The sequence below is a fragment of the Lobosporangium transversale genome (assembly GCF_002105155.1).
Source record: "Lobosporangium transversale strain NRRL 3116 chromosome Unknown BCR41scaffold_8, whole genome shotgun sequence".
In the NCBI taxonomy this organism is placed as follows: domain Eukaryota; kingdom Fungi; phylum Mortierellomycota; class Mortierellomycetes; order Mortierellales; family Mortierellaceae; genus Lobosporangium; species Lobosporangium transversale.
Window position 1 is genome coordinate 483,338 of NW_019028986.1, and position 15,047 is coordinate 498,384.

General features: G+C 44.9%; 4 protein-coding genes across 4 annotated transcripts; 2 read left to right on the forward strand and 2 right to left on the reverse strand.

The window, feature by feature from the left end:
* Positions 1-934: 934 nt before the first annotated feature.
* On the forward strand, positions 935-2,799 carry BCR41DRAFT_368713 (fungal-specific transcription factor domain-domain-containing protein; the record flags this gene model as incomplete). The annotated part of the gene is made up of 3 exons (XM_022026403.1): positions 935-1,840; positions 1,952-2,669; positions 2,732-2,799. The coding sequence occupies 3 exons, from the start codon at positions 935-937 to the stop codon at positions 2,797-2,799; spliced, it is 1,692 nt and encodes a 563-aa protein (XP_021883879.1).
* A 928-nt stretch (positions 2,800-3,727) lies between these two features.
* BCR41DRAFT_348696 (hypothetical protein) lies at positions 3,728-7,581 on the forward strand. The gene is made up of 2 exons (XM_022023343.1): positions 3,728-4,238; positions 4,683-7,581. Exons 1-2 carry the CDS (start codon positions 3,869-3,871, stop codon positions 7,304-7,306), a joined length of 2,994 nt encoding a protein of 997 aa, XP_021883880.1. The 5' UTR covers positions 3,728-3,868; the 3' UTR covers positions 7,307-7,581.
* Positions 7,582-8,490: 909 nt separating this feature from the next.
* BCR41DRAFT_333492 (aldehyde dehydrogenase 3 family, member B1) lies at positions 8,491-10,743 on the reverse strand. The gene is made up of 4 exons (XM_022021892.1): positions 10,585-10,743; positions 10,123-10,426; positions 9,369-9,778; positions 8,491-9,268 (listed from the first exon to the last, which is right to left on the reverse strand). The coding sequence occupies exons 1-4, from the start codon at positions 10,630-10,632 to the stop codon at positions 8,510-8,512; spliced, it is 1,521 nt and encodes a 506-aa protein (XP_021883881.1). The 5' UTR covers positions 10,633-10,743; the 3' UTR covers positions 8,491-8,509.
* A 735-nt stretch (positions 10,744-11,478) lies between these two features.
* On the reverse strand, positions 11,479-14,559 carry BCR41DRAFT_236041 (hypothetical protein). Its single transcript, XM_022020104.1, has 3 exons — positions 14,459-14,559; positions 14,200-14,375; positions 11,479-14,111 (listed from the first exon to the last, which is right to left on the reverse strand). Exons 2-3 carry the CDS (start codon positions 14,321-14,323, stop codon positions 11,704-11,706), a joined length of 2,532 nt encoding a protein of 843 aa, XP_021883882.1. The 5' UTR covers positions 14,324-14,375; positions 14,459-14,559; the 3' UTR covers positions 11,479-11,703.
* Between the last annotated feature and the right edge of the window lie 488 nt (positions 14,560-15,047).

Sequence of the window (15,047 nt, forward strand, 5' to 3'; positions counted from 1 at the left end):
TGGCCGAGATCAGAGCCTGAGGCAGAGTCAACAGACTTCCCAACGCCAGAAGATAACTAACAAAAACCGCAGCAGCAACAGCAGTCAACCTAACAGCAGCACTAACCGGCAACTCCATAGTCAAGCAAATAGAAGTAGCGCTCACCACCTTACAGCAAACATGCAAGACAGTGGGACCGATGAAGGCAATCAAGCACTCTCGAGCACAAATCCCAACACGTTCATAAATCCAAGTCGGGGTCAAGGCCCAAATCTCGGGACTATCAACATAAACCCATATTGGCCGGAGTACTGCCAACCTTCGCAACCATCTCCACTACCTCTCAATTACTATTCCTCACCCATACAACATCAGCAGTATATCAGAGGAGCTACACCAGTGGATAGTCATATGTCTTCTACACTATCACCAGTCGTGCCTTCAAAGGCAGCTTCGCCTCTAGCCAAACCTCTGAACCAAAATCAGGTCCACGCACAGACCCATCCTTGGAGGATCAAGGTCTATAATGCTTGTTTAGCTTGTCGAAAAAAGAAAATCAAATGTGACGGCCTGCCCACATGCAGTCGCTGTGAGCGCCTTGGGTTCGAGTGTTCTTATATCGAGGTGCCACAGACACCACATAATAGGAACCAGAAGCAGAAGACAAAAACTACGGGTTTAACGGCAGCAACCTCAGCTTCAGTTACAGCCAAGACTATAGACACGAAAGGATCCACAGCAACTTCTCATCCATCTCGCAGCCAGTCTACTGCACATCAGCACGAGCCTCGGCTTCCAACACAGCATGACACGCAAGACGTAGCCAGAGATATCCGCAAGCAGCGTCATCTCTCATCAATCAAGGATGCGGCTAGTGGGTTATTTCTGCATCAGACGACTCGTCGTGTCAAAGAGCCCCTACCATTAGCTAGGGATCTTTTTGCTGATAAATCCATGCCTGCTGTAGCTTCTTTACCTCAGTTAGTTCAGAAAGAATCTTCAAGCCAATTTGCTCCTCGTCTACCGTCTTCGGGATTGGCCGCAGACCGAGATACGATGATGCCAGACCTGTACCATATTTTCGTCAATTCTGTTACTATCCCTAATGTGGCAAGGTATTCTCAATCAACGTTACAGGCTAATTCGTCCGCAATAAGGTTTGGAGGAAGCGTGGCTTCGACGGGCGTGAATCAATTCAACCTCGCTCTAGCCTCGCCAGCAATTCCCACGTTTGCCGTTCTGAATGCAGATCATACTGATCCTGATCAACAACACTCGTCTTTCCAAAGAGATCCGGCAGCTAACTCTTTTCTCGACCAAACTACCCCACTCGGGTTTGTTATCACTAACAAGAGCGTCATTCAATATCTTGTTCATGTTTACTTCGAGTGCTTCCATTTTCATTGGATGATCGTCGACAAGGAGAAATTTTTGGCACAGCTCAAGGATCCATGCTCGCCTCCTGATCCGCTCTTGCTCGTCGCCATTTGTGCAGCTGGTGCAAAATATTCCGATCATGAAGGGCTTTGCGCAGAACCAGGCAATTTTGCAACGATTGGTGAGCAATTTTTAACTCATGCGCGCATTTTGCTCCAGGATCGTTTTGATGTGCCTTCCATGTCTACATTGCAAGCTCTCTTAATTCTATACTGGTGTCAAGTCCAGACTGGACGAGCCAGTCTCCGTTTCATGTACGTGGGTATGGCTATCCGTATGGCTCAGGTGATGGGGCTTAACCGTCCCGTTGATCCTAAGCGGCTCAAGGATATGGATGAGCGTGAGGTTCAAATCCGCAAGACTATATGGTGGTCATGCTATCAAGCTGACCGATGGACGTCGGCTGCATTGGGAAAACCAATGGTAAGGATCCTTCCAATTTGTTATATATGATTGCTTGAATTATTAAATAATACCGTGCGATACGGGTTAAGGAAATACGAGCTTTTAACATGTTATCATTATTTTTAACAGGTTATTAGTGATGTGGATTGTCTTGTTGACTACCCAGCCAGCCTTTCGGAGAGTGAGCGGTATTATGTAGAGTCATTTCATCATATGACTGATCTGGCTAAAATTCTTGGCAAGGTCATATTAAGTCTTTATACCTCGACGAACGCTGCAACCTGCTCCTCAGCTGTGTTTTCACATCTGGATCAATCCCTTTCTGAATGGTTTGACTCAATGCCTTCGATTTCGGCTCCCAATGAGGCAGAAAACGTACTTCCTACCCCTACTTCCTTGGATAGCGCGGGGAGCACACCCTCCGCACGAAGTTCGACCTTGCAGCGTGGCAAGCCATCAACAGGTAGCAAGTCTGCAATACCTACCATGAAATCTCCAGATACTACAACCGCAGCAAGCTTAGCAGTACCAAAGCCAGACTCTAGTTCTATAGGATACTATGAACTTCTCTTCCATACGGTTCGCATTATGCTTTATCGACCTTTTCTTCATAACAGCGCCCTTACTCCTATCCTTCCGCTCACATTGCAATCACCACAAAGTCAGTGCAGGGAATCTGCGGCAGCTATATCAGAGATTGCAGAAAATATGGTTACAGAACAGCGCTCTTACCGACAACTCTTTAATTCGATTCATATTTCGCTATGTGCTGCGGCTACCGTGCACAGATTCGTAATTATTTCGTCAAAGACTTCATCTTCACAATCGACAGGTCCAGAAGCAGAAGGTAATGATGAGCTTCCGCTCCTTTTTTTAAACCCAACACGCAGCAGTTTTATTCTATACTAGACACTAAATTGTTGGTGCTTTATGTTCTCTGTAAATTAACAAGAGAATTTAACGTCCCTTGGCGCTAATATCGATGTCACCCCGAGTCCAGCGCCTTCAACTCTTAGCAAGGCTCCATCTCATGCTAAGACCGATTTATATTATTTGACGCTACTTCTTCGAATTCTTCAGAACTGCTGTCGTTTCTCGATCGAAAAGAATCGCTTACTGTCAATCATCGACGCATATCTACCTCATAAGTATTTAAGCAAGCAAGAGATCAACTGGGCAAGAGATGAAATCAACAAGCCTTTTACCATAGTCCCCTTTTCCATCAAGATGCCCGTTCAGACTACGGCCGGTGGCAAATCAATGGGATTGGTCTATCCAGTCTCACAATCGACTGCGGCTCAGCTACAGCAACAGTCGACAATGGCTATATCTCAACCAAACCAGCAACAAGAACGTCAACAAGGATCTACTCAGCAAACCCAAGCGCAACAACATCAGCAATACCAGCTATATATGCGACAGCAACAGCAGGAACAACAGCAGGAACAACAGCAGGCCAAGCAGCAGGCTCAAGCTCAGGCCCAGGCTCTGGCTCAAGCTCAAACTCAAGCTCGACGGTTAAGTGCACCAACAAGTGGCATGGCATCTCCTGTTGGTGATGGTTCTAACTTTGGTACGTATGCTTTAAGCTCCGTCGATGATCTACGTCAGGCGCGGTCTAGCAGTAGATTGTCATCGGTCAGTGAACCATGTGGATATGCTACCCCAATTACCTCAGATGCCTTTTCTAGAGCCGACACAACTGACCAGCAGAATCAGAGACATCAACATCAATTAGACTGGCTGCAACGACAACATCGGATCCAGCAATCCCGGCTTTCTCACCATCATCAACAACAAACCTTGCAGCTGGAACAAGCTCAATTATATCAGCAGCAACAGCAGCAGCAGCAGCAAGGGCACCAGCAACAACAGGGACAACAGCAACAGCAGCGGCAGCAACAACAGCAATATGTGCAGCATCAGCTTCAGCAGCAACAGCCGGATATTTTTAATCATCCTCAACCTCAGTCTCAACTTGTGGACGCTCCTGATTCATCTCATCAAAGCCCTTTTCACTCACGGAGCCGCTCCTCGGACACTGGGATGTTAAGCCCTCAACCATCATATTTTGCCTCTCCTCATCCTGGAATCCCCCGAAATAAGCGTCAAGGTGAAGCTTCCAGCAAGAAGAAGCAAGCTAAGCAGAGACATGGCCCTCATAGGTTACCGGATCAATCCTCGCAACCGGACCAGCAGCAACATCGGGCAGGGCAGCAACAACCGCAGCAACCCTCATCACCGTTGCAGTATCCATACATGGAACAGGATCCTTATCAGCAGCAGCCACCGGTGCAAGAAGACAGCTACATGGCAAACGCTAATTCCTCGGATGTGGACCCGAACTTGATTCTCAAAACACTCTCGGGCATGACAGGGAGTGATGAAATGATGACAAATAATTCTGCCCCTTCTGGTAACGAAGAGCAATTCTCTCATGCCGTCCGTCTAGTGATCATTGGTTCTCAACGTACAAGACCTTCTATCACTAACCTCACTCTTGATCATTCCTCTATTTCCCTTCCTTTGACACTTTCGCGTAATCTACTTCATCGCCATTCCTATATGCATAACTTTCCGTCTTCACTACGGCATCTCCATACCTGTTTTGATACTGATCGCACCGACGACAACGTCACTAATATTAATACTCATGGCGTTAATAATACTATCGGTATTGGTCTTTTCAATGATATTGAAAACAACCATTGTATTAATAATGACAACAATAACCATGATAATATCAACGATGAAAATAATCTTAATTTTTTTAATTATCGTGAACAAAATGCTGATGGTTCCGCAACGGATGGATACGAATCTGCTACATCGGTCCATGGTTTCGTATCTCCACATTCAGTTATCAGTCATTTAACGGGTACAACCGATCTCTCAGGAACCAGTTTGGAAGAAATCCTTGTGATGGATTCAGCCGACTATACCAACGCAGGGGCCGAATATGGGAACATGGACCCATCTGCTACTCCACCACTTGCAGGGCCTACATCTACCGAGAGCCAAATCCAAGCCCATCTTACCGGGTCGTCCAACAAGTCTGATCGACCATGGTTTGCTCAACATCCGCAGCAGCCGTCTGCCACAGGAAGCAGTAGTAGTAGCAATCCTAATAATAGCCAAGGCCGCAGTAATCATTCGCATCGAAGTTCTGTGGAGAATATCAGCGGTGGCAGTCTTCACTATATCCTGTCACAAAATAGCGGAGGAAACAACAACGATGAAGATAAAGGCAACAATACCGTTGCCAACAGTAACAATCAAGCACGGGTCCCTATAGGTCCAGCAATGATGTCACCTAGATCGATAAATGTTGGTACAGCGTGGATTGGCTTTGACAACATGGTACAGCAGCAGCATGGCAATAACAATAACCAACTACCACCATTACAAACTATGCGGCCAGGCGAGAATGCCGTAGGCTATCATTATCCTCCCTACACATTCTCTTATGTACCTCAACAGCCGCTGCACTTGGGCCAGCCTTATGTCGGCTATCACTCGATGGGTAGATCAATCGCTCCTTATGTTTATGCCACTGATAGTCAAGGTGCAGGAATGTACTTCCCGGCACCGAACTCTCAGTCTGCTCAAGGATCTCATGGCTTCGATCCTATAGGTCTTAGCTGGCCACAGCATGCACAGTTTGCTCCACCACAACAGATTATGATGTCTCAGCAGCTAATGCAGCAGCAGCCTCAAGGCCATCTCCAACAAATCTATTCATCTCGTGTGCCGAGCCAAGTCTACCCTATGCAGCAACAGCCAGGCCCTACTCCAGGCTTCCACTATATCCAGACCCAAACACCTATGATAACACAGCATTCTGCCCAGATAGCGCCTCAACACATAGTCACTCAGCAGAATATCCAGCAGCAGCAACAACAACAGCAGGAGCAGCAGCAGGGGTCTCAACAGCAACAAATGCAGCAACAGCATCGCTCTTCAAGGTCGAGACAACAAGAACCACAGCAGCAAATTCAAGATCATCTGATGTCGCAACTGCAACAGCAACAGAAACAGCATCGATCTGAAGAAGGAGTTCGACCATTGGTAGCGCCGTTGCCACCATTACCTCAAATGATGTACCGCGACAATGCTAGTGGTAGCAGTAGTGGTAGTGGCAGTGGCAGTGGCAGTGGTGATAGTGGTGGCAACGGTAACAGTGACAATAGCAATGGCAAGGATAATAGTAACGTCTCTAGTAGTACTCTACCTGGTGGAGCTGGTAATCGACCTTTCTCACCAGCATCATCCAACTCGACGCTGGTGAACTCTTTAGGCACGAAGTCTAATAGTGATAGTAGTCAACAGGAGAGCAGCCGTGATGGCAGCTCTGGTCGTGAGACAAGCAGTGGCATTGACTCGACCGATCGAAGCACTTCAGTTCCTTCTGAAAGTAGTAGTGGCCAGTCATCATCTGACTCTGCGCGCATGTCACAATCTACCACCTCACCCTCAGGTACTACTTCAAATGAGAGCTCGTCAAATACCGAGTCTCCCAACTCGACCGAAGATGTATCCAACTCCAATGAATCTGGATCATCATCGGATAACGCCGCTGGTTCTCGGCCGTCATCGGCAGAGCCTGCAGTTCCTTTTTCAGCTATAGATCCCAATTATGAGTGTGGAGGAGATGACAATGTTGGTGGTGATGCCCAAGGGACTGGGGGAGGGGGTGGCACAGCCGGTAGTGGGCGTCGTCGTCGTGGTAAGAAATCACCATCGCCTTCTGGATCTGCAGGCTCCTCAACGTCGTCTTCGAATGCGACAGGGTCCTCGAGCTCCAATCAAGCGAATCAGCCTCGTCACTATCGTACGCGCCACCAAGAACAAGCAGATGGTGGAGGTCTTAGTGGTGGAGCTGGACGTCGATCTCCCAGTAGTGGCAGTATCAGCAGTAGTGGTGATGGTGGAGAGGCGGGTGGAAAAAGTGAGGGGGACGATACAAGTAACATTCACACCAGCGGAGGAAGTCGACAGAGTGGTAGCCGTCGCAAACACAAGAGCAAATATCGATCGTCCACTCATGATCCTGCTAGTACAGCATCTGTTGGTGGCAGTGGGGGGGATACATCGCCTCTTACGCATCATCGCCGCGGTGGCAATGGAGAGCAGAGCGGTGACAGCGGTGGTGCTGGCATTAGCGGAGGTGGAGAAATAGGCGACAATGGTGGTGGCGGAGGTCAACATCGCTCAGACAGTGACAGCGTAGGAAGTGGATCTGCTTCTGGATCACACTTGAGCGGCTCCTCGACCCTTGACAAGGATTCCTCCGTCCATCAAGGAGGCGAAAGTAGCGGCGGCGGTGGCAAGAATAGATCACATCGTAAAGGAAAAGGTAAAGGCGGCAAAGGGAAAATTTCCGGGAATCCTATATCATCATTCGAAGGCCAGAAGCAGCAGCATCAACGCCGGGCGAAGCGGGGACAACGAAAACAACAAATACCGAAAACTTTGCAGCAATAATAAATAGAGGTGCTAATCAAGGCAACGCGTCAAAACGTTTCTTTTTCTTTTTCTTCTTGTTTTTCTCTTTTTATTACATTATATACCCTTGTCCGGCTTTTTCTTCTTCATTGCAAATAACCTCTCGATTCGGCTATGGCTCGCTTCTCTCCCGTCCGTCTCTACGCGATATTTTCTTTCTTTTGTTTATTGTATTTATTGCACTATCCTAGATCGTTCATCTTCGCCATACCTCAAGAGCGCGACTTGATTCTCTCATTGCACTTAAAAAAAAGGCTTTTTTTTTTTTTTTTTTTTTTTTTTTTGTAGACAATAAATTAGAGTAGTCCCGTCTTTTGTTTAAAATAAATTAAAATAAAAAATACTGATCCATGTCTTAAGATTGCTCCACGTTTTAAATGATGAATCTTTATCCAAGTTCAGGGATGCCTCGAAAACATACAAAATGGACTGTTTCCCAATTTAAAAAACGTGAAACAGATATTCGTCTTTTGTTATATCAATGACCTTCCAAGAGCAGCTCTCTATAAGAGGTTCTCCTTCCAAACTTTATGAACGCGTTAGCTATGAGGAATGAAAAGGTTTTTTTTATCGCCCATCAATAATAATTTACAGATTATGGGCCCAGATCAAGATAAACGATATACAACATGGTCAAAGGAATCGATTCTACTTACAAAAAAAAAGAAAAAAAAGCTCTATATGCCTATCCATAGGTATTTGCGAGGGATCCGGATGATATAAGGTAATGATTTTGAAGTGACATCAACCTGCTTTCACCCATGCGGTGACTTTATATGTCAAATAATAAGGCCCGAACATTTGTCTGAATAGGATAAGATATACTGCTTCCTTTTAAACAGACATCAATTTAGGTTAAAGGTATCGGACCGAAATTCTATCTGCATCTCTGAAACTGTTTACCATCTTGGGGGACGCGAAACTCAATTTGTATACACAGTATATTTCTTGGCCTTGTTCTTAGTCTCAAAATGAAAATGGTATTATATATATACATTCCTCAGCAAGACATTTTTTTTCTGTGTAAAACTGATAAGCTTTGTGTTCCAGCTTAGTTGGGATTTTAGCTCTATTTAAGTTTTTACTTTTTTATTTTTTTTCATTTTTTTTATCATTATTACTATTATTATATCACTATTATTATTATGAATAAGGATGAGTGCAGGCCTGCTTTACAAAAAACTACGCAATGCGTTTGTAACCGATGCCAAAGATGAGTGCAATGACAATCCACTTAAAGTACTTCATGATAAAGTTCTTCCTGAAATGAGGGACACCCTCGAGCGCGAAGCGACCGAGCTTCAAATTAATGCTTGTATAAGGCGGATAGCGGGCCTTAAGAACTGCTTCTGACACAATATTTAGCTGTTTGACCAAGATGGAACGCTCATGTGTGAAAGCATCGAATGATTTCTTTCCATGGTACGAACCTAATCCAGAGGGGCCAATTCCTCCAAAGGGCAGAGCTCCTTCGGTGACATGCATCAATGTATCGTTAATAACTACACCCCCCGATCGTGTTGAGTCCAAGATCTTTTTGGTTAGCTTCTTGTTGGTCGAAAAAATATACAGTGCCAGAGGGTCGTCCTTGGAGTTGATGAACTCGATCGCATCATCTACATCTGCCACACGAATAATGGGCAAGAATGGTCCAAAGAGTTCATCTTCCATCAACTTGTCCTCTCTGTCCACACCCGTAATCACTGTTGGCGCAATATACAAATCCTTCTCATCTGTTTGTCCCCCAACCACAATCTTGCCCGATTTGTTCCCCTTCAGAACATTAGTTAAACGATGGAAATGGCGGTTGTTGATAATGCGTGCAAAGTCAGACGCCTGAGGATTTTCACCATACATTTCTTTAAGCGTCTTCTTCAGTTCTGGGACAAGTCTTTCCTCAGCCTTGGCCGTCAACAGAAGGTAATCTGGGGCAACGCATGTCTTGAAGGGAAATTATAATAAAAAAATAAAAATAAAAATGAGAAAGAGTTCTTTTTATATTAATGGATGTTGTCATATAAGATGAACCTTTTTTCATTACCTGGCCAGCATTAAATGTCTTTCCAAAGGCAATACGCTTGGCAGCGATAGCCATGTTTGTGTCCTCATCTACAAATACGGGTGATTTGCCGCCCAACTCGAGGGTAACTGGAGTTAAATGTTCAGCAGCAGCTTTCATAATAATTTTGGCTACAGTGCCATTTCCGGTATAGAAGATGTGATCCCACTTGTACTCAAGCAATTTTGTAGTCTCATGTGCGCCTCCATTAATAATAATATAAGCGCGACTATCAAGATAGCGAGGGAGTAAATCTGTCAAGAGCTTGGCTGAATGTGGAGCCACTTCCGAGGGCTTAACGATGGCCGTGCATCCAGCTACAAGGGCTCCAACCAGGGGTCCCATTGTAAGATAGATGGGATAGTTCCAAGGGGAGATAATCAACGTGGATCCTGATATATTTTTGCATTAACAAAAAAAAAATAAAAAAAAAAGACGCGTTAGTATATTTGATAATAAATGGCTTGTTGACTCCATGTACACTTTAAGAAAACGTAATGCAATTCATTCAAACAAACAAACAAACAAAAAAAAAAAAAAAAAAAAACATAGCCCATTTTCACGTTTTTTTTCTTTTTTTTCTTTTTTTTTTTTTTTTTTTTCTTTTTTTTTTTTACAGGCCTCAGGTGAGATGGAGGGTCTGTGTGTGCGTATAAATGTAGGGAATAGTGCTCGGTGCTCTGATGGATAAGAGAAAAAAATAGGTCGTTTGTCGTTTTTTACATATTTAACTTACCCTTAGGCTCTTTGCGCATGTAGCATGTCACACCAAACTTGTTCACGAGAGAGAAAGGGGCGACCTTTTCGTCTCTGGCCCATTCATCAACATGCTCGAGCGCATCCCGAATCTCCTCTTTTGATGGGGCAATCTCACCCAGCTGAGTCTCATTTCTATGCTTGTGCAGATCCTTGAAGACAGCATCGCAGATTGCATCCTGGTTCTCGTCAAGCAGGAGCCATAGTTGCTCCAGTTGATGACGGCGGAACTTGATCGGTTTAGTGTAACCTGCCTTGAATGTCTGACGGCTCGTCTCGACAGCCTTATATAATGAGATGTGATTGAAAATTTAAATGTTAATAGTCAAAAAAAAAAAAAGAAAAAAAAAAAAAAAAAAGCAGTAGGCAACATAGAAAGCCTCTTTTGGTAGCTAATGATATCCATAAGATCCATAGCTAAATATTAAAAATTCTCACACACCTGTGCAATTTCGGCTTCATTATTGAATTGGAGAATAGATGTAGTCATGTTGAGAAGAAATAAAGCAAATAGTGTATGGGGCGGAGCGAGAAAATGGTAAAGATGGTAAGAATATGGTTAAGATGGTGGGAAAAACGACTATAATAAGGGAAAAGGTTGAGATGGCGAAAGAGAAAGAAAGAGAAAGAGAAAGAAAATAAAAATTAGAAAAATAGAAAAAAAAGAATTTATACATTATGCGGCAGATCCTTTAGTCAGGTCTTGGTCACAGCTTAATAAAATGACCAACCAAACCGCTTCCATGTGTTCTAGTTTAATATCACCATGTATATTTGTTTAGGTTTGGCCTCGGATAAAACCTTTGTCGGCCCACAACGCAATCATGTAGTCCGATCCGGGGACTTTAAATCAGTTAATCAGGCAAATCTGTTTGATTAATTTCGATCAGCTATTAAGCCACACACTCCCCTCTCCATCCCAAACGAATATCAGGCCATTCGATAAATCATTAAGGCCATTTCTACCATCATTAAAGTCATTCCCTCGCGAGCACGTCTATCCACTCTACTCACTTGAAATAATAGTTGCCGTGGACGAAGCTTTATTCAGGAAGGAGGAGAAGACACACGGGTTTAAAACAGCTCTCTTTTCGAGCACACTTGGAGGTGGGCTCAGGATAGGATGGGAATCGGTGATATTTATATCAAGAAGCGTACACAGGTATTGCCAGGTCCCCCCGAACTCACGCCTTTGAAACTACCCGGCAAAAGACTTTCATCCGTTTACAAGCCTCAACCAATCTGTTTCAACTGTTGTTTCACTGGCTCGATGCTCCCATACGATTGGGCCTTGATACATTAAGGATACTGATCCTTTGATCCTGATCTCTGAACTCGTTAGATCAGCTTATCTTAAACCTGACCAATGACTCCGTGAACAATAATACCCAAGAATGTTAAACAAGTCAAATTCATTGATCAACGTTGCAAAATAGTTTTTTTTAAAAAAAAGCCATTTATTCTGACAGTTGAGCGACCTGGCAATAAAAGATGAGTGTGTGTAACATTTTGAAACCTTTAATGGCATGCTTACTTGCTGTCTTACAATTACAATACTATCTTAACTACGACTGCGTATCGCTTCCTCTCCCTGGCTTACTGCATACGGATACCCATGTGGATTGGTACCATGTAAATGCAGTGGTTGATGCTGATATTGTGGTGGGTGTTGGGCTGGATAGTCTTGGAAATGGTTGTGCTGTCCAAGGATTTGCCCTGTTTGACCATTTCCTGCATGGGGTTGAGAATGGCCATGAAGTTGGTGCTGTGACGATAGTGATTGAGGAGGCTGTAGTCCTAACGGGTGTGCATGAACATGCGTTGAAGGAGATATTTCATAATGTTGGTATGAGTAATGGCCTTGTGGCGGATATGTCGGGTGGGACTGTTGAGTGGATGGAGGGCCATGTCCATTTGACGCATTTGATGGATACAAATGGGAAGTGGGGGGTGATGGTCCTGTTCGACGTCCGAAATCATGCTCGTGTCCACGACTAGGACCTCCACCTTCCTCATAAATCATTGATTCAGAGCCTTGAGGAGCAGGTTGGGTGTTATTATATTGAGAGACCTGCATATTATCATAAGAATCATAGTCCGCTAGTCCTCTGTTAGGTCCCATCCCAACTGTGCCGCTTGAAGACGCACCTTGTCGAATATCCATTCTGGTCTGCTGATTAGCTACAGAAGATGAACTAGGTGGATATGGTGCCCTGGAAGGGGTGGACGAAGAGATAGAGCGACCATGACCATAAGATGAACGGCTCTCTTGGCCGTAATCGACAGATGTTGGCCGCTGCACAGTAGGCTCATGAGGATGGCCCGAATAAGGGGCCGTTGGACTCCCTCGGGTATAGTGACCATTTCCAGAGCCTAAACCATGCATTGCCTGAGCTTGTCCATCTTGATGTCCCTGATAATTAGAAGCGGTATGTACACTATGTCGTGACGCTCCATCACTTCCGCGATCGTGATGAAACAAATCTTGTCCACGTGCACCAGCAGGGATACTGTCGTTCAATTGTGAATAGGCTTTGGCTGGCAATGGTGTGGCTTGTGGAAAATGAGGCATGGATTGAGCACGAAAACTTGATTGTCGCGGAGATAAAGACGCCAAGGATTCCCTCCGATTGCTTGCCAGATCTTTAGATCCATGGCTCGACTGTGCTGACGGCGCACTTGTATATGATGGATAAGTGTGAATACCATAGCGTCTTTGATCGGAGGCAGTACCTTCTTGGTAGGCGGGTAGATATTGAATAGAGCCTGTCGACTGGATACCACGCTTCGGAACTAGATCACCCGATTCTGGATATTTCTCATGAGAGAGCGGATGGGGCGCTATTGGCTGTTGAGGCCTAGAATACAAGTCAAGATGATTAGGGTGTCTCGGCCTGGTGGACGAAGACTCTTGGTTTACATGTGCATGACCCTCCGAATATTGATCACGGGCTATGTGAGATGGGTGTTGTAACGATGGCGGCTGATGAGGGTCCAAAGAATGCTGGAATGAGGAGCCAGTTTGAAGCTTCGATGGATGCTCACGCTCATATGGGTTTGATGATAAGGATCGACGGTGATGGTCATCTGCATAAGGCGTCAGGGCTCCATAGTCAATTGGTCTCTGACCCCCTGCTGCGTCATATCCTTGGCGTGGAGGAATATAGGCGTATGGAGGATCTGAAGCAGCAGACCGTGCTGCAAATGGTTGAGAGCGGGATAGATGAGGAGCCTTTGGATGCTCTTTTGAAAAGTATTGCGGCATTGGTTGACTCTCCCTTGCAGGCCGCTGTGAGCTGGCGGATCCTTGAGGTTCATAAAGAGTCGGTGACTCAAGGGTGGTATCTCGATACATTCCTGGTCCACTTCCACGTCTCGACTCATCACGATTCCCAGGCAATTGGGCACCGCTAGGATGCATATACGATGTTTCTGATGGTGCATCGCTCTTATGCACTCCCGAGTGATCTTGCCCTGGGGGACGGCAGAACGTCGTATCTATCGCCATTGACACTGATTCAGGCAGCTGGCTTGGTGCACCATGCCTACTTTGTGCAGGTGCTCCACGGTATTTCATAGAAACATCTTGCCTAATAGAGGGCGGACTGGAAAGACCTCTCTCCTGCATCATAGGAGTAGAATCCTGCGGGCGCATGCGATAATCGTCCATTTGTTGGTCTGTACGTACACCACTACCATCCGGTCCTGTATTCGAGTCAATATGAGAAGGGTCTTCTGTAATTCTAATATTGGAAACACGACGACGTACGAATGGGCCATCATCAGAATATACTTGGTGCTGTTGTGGGATTGATCTCTGTTCTTCGGCTGAACCTGATACTGTCTGATACTCTAGATTATCTGGCGCACGGCTTCTCCAAAGCGCGCCACTTCTGTTACTCTGGCTGGACCGACGTTCGGGATCATGACTGTGTATGATTTCTTTTGATCGAGTTGGCGTTGCTTCATCTATGGTTTCAGGTATATCAAGCGTTAAAGACGATCAGCACGAAATAAAATAATAATAATAAGCTATATACTTTTGCAATGCACTGACCTCGTTTTGAATCATTGTCTCGTGTTCCTGAAGTTCTACGTTTGGATATAGTTCGTGTATCAGATATTATTGAGTCTTCTTCATCCTGTGACTCGGTTCGGTCGATCTGTTCCCGCTGCTGCATGTCCGTAGGACTTTGAGATGTTGGGCCGGTCAGATACTCGCCTCTGCTTCGCCTGTACGAAGTAAATAGTTCTAGTGAGTTTGGTAATTAAGAAACTCTTGAGTGACAAGACAATTCAGTACATAGTAAACATACTTTTTGGGTCTAACTTCCTTCCGTATCCGGATTTTGAGCCCTTGCTCCGCAAAGTACTGTGATAGCTGTGTTGATTCTATTGGGTATAAAAACAAAAAAGGTAATGATGATAGTAAGAGTGAGGAACTGTTAAAAAAAAAAAAAAAAAAAAAAAAAAAAAAACAGACTGGGCGAATTTACGGTATTACCTTCCATGCCAGGAAATTTTTTCGCAGAGTACACGACGAGCGGCTCTGAGATGACATATGCACAAAAGTGGACGTCTTTTCTATAGAGCATATATTAGAAAGGGGGAGCGGGGGAAGATGAATAAAGATGGAACTGGAGCGACATCAATTTTGATAGCCATATCAACAGTAGTATTAAAAAGCCTTACCCAACCATTTCATATAGACAAAACTTGAGACGATAGGTGCCCTCCATTCGCACGGATAAGTCCGGAAAAACAAAGAAACCAGATTCTGTACCATTGTCTTCGAAGTCTTTCAACGGGTAAAGTGAAGAGACAGAAGACCCTGTAGTAGCTTTGGTCCTGTTGTCTTTGAACAGGTGCATGTCCTCTTTTGAACGCGTATCCTTGATCAACAGT